This window comes from Ascidiella aspersa, chromosome 1 (assembly GCF_963924565.1).
Source record: "Ascidiella aspersa chromosome 1, kaAscAspe10.2, whole genome shotgun sequence".
NCBI classification, from domain to species: domain Eukaryota; kingdom Metazoa; phylum Chordata; class Ascidiacea; order Phlebobranchia; family Ascidiidae; genus Ascidiella; species Ascidiella aspersa.
Genome location: NC_139447.1, coordinates 5420682 through 5431204, shown reverse-complemented (window position 1 = coordinate 5431204; position 10523 = coordinate 5420682). Strand labels below are relative to the sequence as shown.

Sequence of the window (10523 nt, the reverse complement as noted above, 5' to 3'; positions counted from 1 at the left end):
GGCTTTTTAATTAGTAATCACCCTAAAATGAGGAACAGATTATTTGTGGCGAAATTCATATTTATTATTTCGGTGCAATGCGAATTTAAAATAGGTAAAATTTAAGTTACATAGCAAAAATCTGGCAATAAAAAAACGAATAATGCTGGCAAATAAAAAGCCGCTTTGTGGACGAGAGAAACAGGAAAAAGGATAAATGAACTTATAATTCGTCGTTGTTTACTTTGTAAATCTAAAACTCCACACAGTTTTCATATAAGTTTGTGTTGAGAGAATTTATATTAATGGTTGCTGATTAAACATTTTTTTACGTTTAACGCTATAATTTCATAAAAAAATCAACTTTGTGGTTTTAAAGTAGCGAGCAAAGGGAATTTTATTTCGATATGTTAAAAGAGCAGCGAAAACAATAAAATAGTGCAAAAGGAAACAGTGAACAGAATTCGAACTTGGGTCACGTGAGCTTTACGTTCGTCCCTATACGTTGCGTCATGAGTCCTTGACGTCATTTACGTTGCGTGACGTGTCCCAGACGTCATTTGCGCAGGGTCACGTGTTCTTGCGTGGCGGACAGCCGGCACCTCTCCACGCCTGCTTGACGATCTGCTGAAAGGCGCGCTTCATGTCCCTCAAGTGGAAGGCGTAGATGATCGGGTTTACCAGCGAGTTGGCGTGCGAGAGCAAGATGGCGAAGTCCTTGAGCCAGGCCGGGGTTACGCAAGTGGCGCAGAACAGCGTGACGCAGTTGATGACGTGTAGGGGCAGCCAGCAGAGCGCGAAGACCCCCACAACTGTACAGAGACTGCGCGCGGCACGGAACTCACGCCGCAGCAGCTTGGACTTGCGCTTAAACTTGCGTCCTTGGTGAGCTTCAGGGTTCTCGTCACAGTTTCGACTCAGCGCCGCGACGGATGACGCGTCCGAGTTTAGTCGGCCAGCAGCCGCAACTGACGAGTAGCAACTCGAGCGGCGCGAGTCGAACTCGGTCTCAGCTTCGCGCGGCAGGGTGGACGCGTTCGAGTTGAAGCCCGACGCGAAGGGGGTATGTGTGACGTAACCGCGCCAGGTGTACTCGCTGGGGGGGCTGCGCTCCTGTGCTTTGCCTCCCTTGTAAAAGCACTCGGGCTGCGACAGAGACCTTTCCACGCGTAGCACTTGCAGGTCACGTTCCTCGCCCGAACTCGCGATCTAAGAAAATATGGATAGATTTCTTTATTAATTAGTGTATAGTAATCTGTCGGGAGTTTTTTTTTAAATTAGTGTATGCGTATCTGTTAACAAAGAGCTCGGCCGAGAAAGCGAATTTAATAATGATTTAATACGTTTAAACTAATTGGTTGAGAAACCCGAAAATTTGAATGAAAATGAACCGAAATTTTTAAACAATGACTAATGTTTAATGCACTGTAAATGTTCAAACTACCACTATCTAAAGCGGGGGTGCGGAGTTGGGACTCGAGTAATACGACGTAAGACTACCCGAGTCTCAAGTCCGACGTGCGCATGCGCAGTAAGAAATTTCAAAACTGATAGTGCCGTAAGCTGTAATTTGTAGAGGTGGAATAGAATATATGGTTGAATATTTTTTAACCATGTATTGTGATTGGATAAATTATATGACACCATTATAAGTGGATTGCTGTATATTAGGGTTGTTGAAAAACACTTTTTTGTCAAATTTCAGTGGGGACCCCCTGGAGTTGTTAGGTTGCGTCTGAAAACCCTAAAAAACAAATCTGAGCACGTTTGCTACGTCAATTTGAAAATTCAGTTTTAGGCTAAAATTTTTGAAAAAAATAAATTATTTTACCCCTAAAATAATTTTTTTTTCTTATTTTTTTTGCATTGCTTTGCAATTGAATAGCTATAAACAAACCTGTTTTGCAGTAAAAAAGTGAGTAGTCATGGTACAAATGTTACATTTCAATAACATTTGTTAGGCTGTTTTGTACGAAAAATGGCTTTTTATCACGTTTTTTTGAACTTTAGATAAGTAATTGATATAATTGTGTGAATTGCTAAATGCACTATTTTATTGATTTGATGTCATGTGTGCTGCATCTACTTAATTTTAAAATTTTAAGCTATTTTCGTGCAAAACAGCCTAATAAATGTTGTTGAAATGTGACATTTGTACCAAGCCACAAACTGTTGTTAAATACAAAAAAATCCGAAGCGTTGCGGCAACGCACAATGTTGTATCGCGCTAAACTCTTTCAACAACCCTAAACATTTAGCAATTCCAAATGCTTGTACAATCAAAAATTTAACCCGCCGTGGACAGTTTATCGGCCTAAATTTAATAAAGGATTGTCAGAACGTGTAATATATGATTTTTGTTACTTTCAATCTTACACGCATCATTATTTGCGAACCCACAAATTTCTGAGCTGAAATCAAATGCAATATGTCCTATGTTTGACTTTTTTCCTGGAGTATGATTGGCATCAATGTATAAAACAGGCGACAAACCGGCAGTTAAGAACAAAGAAGCATTGTGGCTGAAAATGGTGAGCGCCCGATAGTCCTGAGAACGTGATTTCGACCAATAATTCCAGGCGTTTCATTGTCTGCGACATTCAATTGATTTCAATAGGGCTATTTCGATCGCAGCGAGTTCTATAAATAGACAACAGCCTAAGTAAATCGGCCTAATCGACCCGTGCGACCGCCGCGAAATTGGAAATGCAAAATAAATACAGCGTCTGACATTCATTTGCTGCCAAAAGGCGGTGTGGGATTTGCGGCAATCAGACCAAAAATTGAGGGTTTTGTTTCTTTAAATGTCGAATACGAGTTATAAATGCCTTTCGGCCGCTCTTGATTCAAAACTTATGCCTAAACGTTGCACTACGTTGCTTTGCTACACGTTGGGTGAGTATAAATTTTATAACAGGTGTGTTTTGTATTTCGCGATGATCGTACGGCATGTATCTACATTGTAAAACAGAAAAGGCCCTGCTCGTCCCCTGACTGTTTGCCGCTGATTGTGTCTGAAATTGGTTCAGTGACGTAAAACTCAGTGACTAAATACGGTGTACTGTAGATCCGCCTTAAAACAACTTGTACTATGCATACAATTACTATGCATACACAGCACGCAGCAGGCAACGGTGTCACGGTTATTTATCGACCTGTACCCTTCTGAGCCTGTGTAGCTCAGTTAGTAGAGCGACTGCATCGCGGGGAGTTTTCCTTGCTTCAACGTTTTTGTACTAAAATCGTCCACTAACTGTTTCGAGTAGGCACCGCATAAAAATATATATTTGAAATATAACGGAACTGAATATCATATTCAAAAAGCTACCATATGTATTTACCTTGGGCGTCGACGAGGACCTGTGCAGCATTCTGTCTGGGTCCGCGCGGGAATACACGACTTTTGTTGGCGTGGCCGGGACGTCCAACACCAGTAAGTCCAAAGCGATAGGGTCGCCGGTGGCCACCCCGCTGTCCAGGATCGACGTATCCGTGTCGTTTCTCTGGTTTTGCTTGAACTTGCGAGCGCCGCATCGGCTGGCCTTTGAGTGGCGACAAACACGTTCCAGGATGGGGGTGATTGCCCCCCTGATCGAAATCGGCTGAATGGCATCGCGCAGTGAGGCCAATGAGGCTTTGGAAAACTTCCAGCGCGAAGTCCTGACGTCAGAGTAGATTTTGCGCAGTTGCTTTTTGGCCGACTGAAAATAGAGACTGGTATTATTTCCTATACAATGCAGGGTTTGTTAGTGTCGACAAAAACACTAAAAATGTAGTCTCTCCGAAAAGGCTAAAAATAGCCCTGCGTTTCTTCAAAATCAAGGCTCCTCATACTGGGATCCATGGCCCCTTGGGGGTACGTAAACTAGTCTTAGGGGGTCCATGAAAGCCCATAATTGAAATATTAGTGTATATTTAAAAAGTAATCAATTTTCCAAGGAAAATACTTTTTGCTTAAATATTAAACTTTTTTGCACTAAATGTATTTATACTCTGTTTCACTTTTACATTTTTTGGAACGAAAACAGCAGATTTCTGACGTCTATTTGTAATGTGACGTCAATTTATGACGTCATCTCTAAACATTTCTTGCCTACCGTGCAAAGCAAAAAAAAATATTTAGGGGTCCGCGGTAAAAAAAGTTCCACTGTTCTAAATCTATTTCTTCCAAATCTTCTAAATCAGGTAAATGTAAAAAAATACAAATCCCCCTACGTACTACTCCAGTAACTGGCAGACCAAATTACGAAATTTGTTATCTACATTAAATATTGGTTTTAATTGATATCGATGTCGTTTTCTTATCGCTAGCAACCACATGAACCACATTAACCCCGTTATCGATGTCCTTTTTAAACAACGCGAATCAATCATAAAGTATAATCTTTTGAATGGTTTATACAGTTTTAACACATTAGCCCAAAACTCTACAAATATCAATAAAGTTTTTAAATAATTTCCAAATGCAAATAGTGACATGGTGATGCGAATATTGCCAGTGGCTAAATTATATTTGCTACCAATTTCATTACAAATATTGAAAAATGAGGAACATGGACCAATAAACCCCCAAATAAAAATCACGATGCACAATATTTGGTTCTACTGTTTTATTTTATATCGCAAAGAAGTGGTTTGTGTTTATGTATATATAAAGTATGATAAATTATACTATATTTCCACTTACCCGAAATATAAGTATGTATAGAATAAACATGATTGTAAGGGGTAGAAGGACACAAACGAAAAAGTTGAAGTAGACCATGTACTCCATGTTTATCACGTCTTCAAATGCACAGTATTGTATAGGTGAAGTGCTGAAAATACAAATTGGGAAGTTTTATGGATGTGGTTCACGACCAAAAACAGTGACAAAAATGTGCTTGGTTTTAACAGTGATAAAAAATAATTTAAAGCAAAACATTAAAGTTTCAATGATGCAATATCGTAATTCAGTCCTAGGGTTGTTTGTCTGTAGGACATTTGTTAAGAGCAAAATCTCCAAAGGGTCAACCTATACACACGGTAATGTCGGTGTTTTGACTTTCTTGATAATTAATCGTCTTACATAGCCAAAAAGCTACCATTCCTACGATGTTGTTCATATTGAGGGCTTATTTAGTATATTATTTCTCTCTTTTCGATAAAAGATAAAACAAATGGTTTCCTCTGTACTTTAGGGCCGTTATACAGTTCGTGTAACACAGAAAGATCTATGCAGTTACCAGCATTGCGTGAGGCTGTTTGCTTCTATTAGCATGTCGCGCTCAACCAACGAAATCGTGCGTAAAATGTAAAAGATGGGCCCACCCATAACCACACAAGTATATATGAATATATGCGTATTACACAATTGTCCGTACTCTGCGGTTTCTTGATTGGCGTCGTTCCAACCGAGCTGAGGTAGAAATCCGATGAGGGCGCCGAATACCCAAGCTCCAGCTATTCCCAGTTTGACGCGAAAGCGAGTAATAATGGCACGGTACCTGTGGACAAATGACGTAAACTTTATCATGGCTTCGCAGACGAGATTTGCATATATTAGATGATCTGCATATTGCAATCAAATCCTGCATTTTAGTTTAATAGTTGATGTCTGCAGATATAAAACAAGGTGGAAAATAAATCACCTGAAATATCAGTAATTAGAATTTTCTTTCGAATAATAGAATTTGCCTGAATCCCAATGGTAAAGCACAAACGACTGTGGTTGCACATTAATGATAAAGATTAAACTAAGTACAGAACTTATTAAATCAAAATGTTTTCGGTTTACCGAGTTCTTTACTTAGTTTAATTTTAGGAAATACTAGTTGTATTTTGCTGGTACTAAAAAGCATGGATTTGTTTAGCCGGGACTATAATGAAAGAGGTCGTAAAGTTTTATACATCCCTGAGCACCGTCTCACTTTCAATATATTGTAATCAAATTCCCGCATTTTAGTTTAATAGTAAATCTCTGTAGAAACAAAACAAAGTGAAAAATTAATAACCTGATAAGAAATACCAGTTGTATTTTAGCCGGGGCTATTATGAAAGATGTCCCAAAGTTTGAACAACTTTACCGCCGTCTCACCTTAAAGAGTAGTAAATTGCGACGAAGCGATCAATTGCGATGATGAGGAGATTGAAGATCGATACTTGCGTAAGGAAGATAACAGAGCTGATTATGACGAAGCAAAATTCTCGACCGACGGAAGCGCGGCCCGCTGCTCCGATTTGTGCTGAGTCAGGGGATCCATCAGAACGCACCAGCCCTGGTTGTATAACGTTTATAGTTAGACTTAGCACGACAAATCAGGTTTTCGTTAGTAAAATTCGTTTAATTAACTGAAGAAGGTACAAATTCGTATTGATTAATCAAGATAATGTCGATCTGCTCGACTTTTTTTGGTTTTGCAATTCATTGTCAAATTTCATTTCGTTAAGACGTTGCCGGTGTGTGTGTTGCTGCATAATTATGACAGGCATAAACTCCGGGAAATAAATGTCGATGGGCATGCCGATTGCAAAGGATGTGACAGTCACAAATGTGATGAATCTATGTAAAGTCCATAACGCTAAGCTCAACGTTACTAGGGATTGTGAACCATTGCTCGTCATACACTTCAACTAGTGAAAATAATTTAAAGCCTTTTTTAGGAAGCAAGCGTGTTTTAAAAGGCTGTAACAATCACTCATTCGCTGAACTCACCAGTTGTAATGACACATAGGTCACTGTTTTTAATTGACTTTACTTGATGGTTGACCTGAATTAAGTCTTTCGGGCAAATGACTTGACTTTGACTTTAAACATTCAGTCAAATAACTTAGGTTGAAATTAGATGCTTTTATTTAACATTTTAAAATATATATATATTCTTGGGCAATTGATGAGTTGGGCTGGGACTCGACTTGCTATTTTGTTTAAAATATTTGACTTGGACTTAGGCTTAGGTTTTTATATATGACTTGACTAGGACTTAAGTAATTTTTTTCAATAATTGCTGGAACCGTGCAGCGCAGTCAGTCAATCACTCTCACCTATCCTCAGCAAGATGGCGCTTGGAATTGCAAAAAGAGCCACGCCGATGTCGGCAAAGGCCAGGCAGGCAAGTAAGGTGTAGGTCCGCGTTCGCAGGTGCTTGAACTTGCATACTGCCAGTATCACGAACGAGTTGTTGAAGAGGGCGATCAGGGCGATCAGGATTTCGGCCGCGATGTAAATCACCATCTCTTCCGAGGCATGCTGGAAAATGTTAAATTTGATCAGTTATTAAGATAACATATACTTTGACCTTTGGACTTTGAAGCTGATACAAGAGGTATTACATAAGACAAGGTTAGCTATATAGATGCCACGATGTTAGCAACAGACTTGGGCAACTAGATAATTCTAGTTTTCTAATTCAATGAAATAGAGTAAAATGCGACTAATGCTAGTTCTCATCTAATTTGGATTTTACCAAACATGCTACTTTGTTCAACAACATTTTTAGTGACTCAATCGAAAGTATTTAAATTAAAACTTTTGGTCGAAACGATTTGTAGCTGAATTTTAAGGCCTATAAAAGCAAAACGTAAAAAAAATGCACAGGCATATTTGCAGTTTACATTTCTGTTTTGCGGTCGAGAGGCGCAATCTTGGTTTACAAAACTATTAAGGTTGAGTGTTTGCTGAGTGGCAGTACCAATAGCTTTCCTCCCCTGGGATATTGTGTCTTAAATGACTTGATAAACATGATAATTGCTGCGCTACACAGTGGCTGAATTTAGCCTACAGCTTTCAGCAGAATTGTCTGCTGGTTTATGTTGTAATGTGCTATGGAGACCTTAAAGATTCGAACGCGCCACATTTATACAAGCGAACGCCAAATTGTAACGCTTTTAACTTCGGGCCAAAGTTGTGAAAAATACTGAACAAGTAGGCCGAAGCAGCAATATGTAGCAAATGAACTTTTTAGGATGATCATATCATATCAATTTCGGTAACGGTGGACATTAAAAGAAAAAATCAGTTGTACAACCCCAGCTACATCCAATAGTTTAGCCAAAGCTATTGAAGCAAGTGTCCTAACTAAGCTGGCTTACCAACATAGGACTTGTAATGTGGGCCAAATCGCTTGTGGTACGCACCCTAATTTGATCGATTGATCTGTCACGTGGTGCCGGACGCATGCTATTTTTAGCAAGCAAAATATATCAAGAATTTCCGAAGAGAAATGAATTGTTTTTATTTCAGGCCTAACCTACTTGCGGGTTAGCTTATCTTTACATATTCTCAATGCCTTTGGGCGATTTCCTGTGGCGATTGTAAGCAATATTTTAAATATGAATCTAAATCGCAATAGAATTTGCAAATTATGCGAAATGACTCATTTCACGGAAAATCATCAATAAAGGCATCGAAAAGATAGAAATAGAATCAGCACAATTGACGGAAGTTTGGTATGCCCATGGAATAACTATCTATGGCTAAAATGACAGTGTGGTTATTTCCATTGTCATCCTTCACTTACCCAAAGGTCAGTTTTGTTTTGCGCCGTTTGTTTTTTGTTGGTTTAAAGTTCGTTAAAGGGTCGAATAGCTGTTAGACCTGACCATCGCGGGTCGGATAAAAACGGCGTGTCAAACTTTATTGAATTGATTATTTAGTTAAATAAATGAAAGATAGATAACTACTGTATTTACTAAAAACTATAGTCTGCTTTATGGAATTGTCATTCACTTTAAATTCATCAACGTTAGCTTGGATTTGAATCCGACGACATTTCAACTGTATTTTGTAATGATTAGGGTGACATGCCGCGGCCGACAGAATTAACCCCTCGGGCTTTAGTTTGGTGTACCCTGGTTCAACCTGTTATGTTATCGCTATGAAGGGTCGTCATGAAAAATAGTATTCATCTGTCCTGAGACTTTCTTTGCTCAGTTAAATGTAAAACTAACTCACACATTTTCGTATTGTGTTACTGCGTTATCAGTTACCTGTATAAAAATCAAATCACAACCGTTTGCTATTAAAACAATTCTAGAAAGGGTGCGAGAATTGGTTGATGATTTAAAAGGGGTGGACGAAGGTTAATGACCACTGATCTAATCTTTCCCATAGGGTATGGGGTGATTGGCTGCCACTCTTTTGGCACCGGCTGTTGTGTCCGTCGCCGCATAGCCGACGCTTCGAGTACCGTACTGTTTGCCCTCGGATATAGTAAGTAAAGTAATGTTTAGTTTCCGTTCGCGGTGTAAAAGAAATACACAAATTATAATAAGAAACATATTCAAGAGCGATACGGCCGAAGCAGCTACGGGTCTGAAAAAACTGCCTAGTCAACTGCACGGTAAACAGGGTTAAAAGTTTGGTTAAGGATTTAGTTATTAGTTGAATTAGTGATGATGTTGAAGGCGAGGCCTGGAAAACTAAAACATTTATAGTGGCTTATTTGAATGCTTTGGCTCTAATACAGTGGTTCTCAACCTTTTGTCTTTCGTGGCCCATTTTCGTTAAACAAAAATTATGTGGTCAAATATTTTTTTGTGAAAGAACAAAGTATAAAAAAGGTTTAGAACAAAAAACAGCGGAGAATATTTTAATACAGATTATTTATTCAACCGTGCATTAGTGAGGCACTTGCTTCTGAACCATAAATTTACGTTCATTTACAGTCCTTCTCAATTCCTCCCCAAGCCTTTATTCCTGTAAAATTAGGTGTAGTGAAATAAATAAAAAAAATTCTTCAATAAACCCAGCTTTTTTAAATTGGTCTGTGGCCCACCTAAAAAGTTCGCGTAAGCCATGGCCCACTGGTTAAGAACGGTTACCCTAATGCAATCGGTAGTTTCCTTAAAAATAGGTACAATAAATCATAAACGGTGGATTATTAGCAGAAACCTTTTCATATACGGCTATACGACATGAAAAATTAAATAACCAACTAACCTCATTTTCTGAGCTGCTTTCGTTGAACGAAGTCGTAGTGGTTGTCATCGTTTTCACCGTTGAAGAATTTCCTCGTCAATCAAATTTAAACGTGTCCATAACGTGCTGCACGAGCTTTGCCGCTGATTGCTGGCCGCTTATCAAACCGTCAGTCGTGTTACCTAATAATCGCTATATTGTTGCCGGAACATTAATAAACAGCACTGCTGGATGTAGTGACCTGTTATTACCAGAAACAAGCAAAAAGACTTAAAGTTTCAAAGCTACTTCAAGTTCTTAGCCTTAGTTAAGCTCGGGTTGGATCCGGGTTTTAAAGTTGGGATAAAGCAAACACTTGTAAATACACAATGCCAACAATCCACTAATCCTAAGCTCGCTGTTTTAAAGTCTGCTCCCGCACGTCAGAGCCTAATGCTCGTGACGCAATATTTCACGCGATATAGGCAGAGTGGCAGCTCGTGCTAAGCAGCGCTAAATAGTGTTGGGGAGCGCCGTGTCGTCCCATGGTTACTGGGTGCCAAACGTAAACACACTATCGTCCCAAAGGACCAAAGAAGGCTAATCTAAGAGTACGACTGCACGCGTGCCGCTTTAAAACGCGGTAATGAAACTATGCGCATACGTC

General features: G+C 39.3%; 1 protein-coding gene across 1 annotated transcript; it reads right to left on the bottom strand.

Moving 5' to 3' along the window:
* Positions 1–352: 352 nt before the first annotated feature.
* Positions 353–9946, bottom strand: LOC146166719 (adenosine receptor A2b-like). The gene is made up of 7 exons (XM_083384784.1): positions 9899–9946; positions 7003–7207; positions 6056–6236; positions 5343–5465; positions 4667–4796; positions 3321–3680; positions 353–1188 (listed from the first exon to the last, which is right to left on the bottom strand). Exons 1-7 carry the CDS (start codon positions 9944–9946, stop codon positions 550–552), a joined length of 1686 nt encoding a protein of 561 aa, XP_083240910.1. The 3' UTR covers positions 353–549.
* Between the last annotated feature and the right edge of the window lie 577 nt (positions 9947–10523).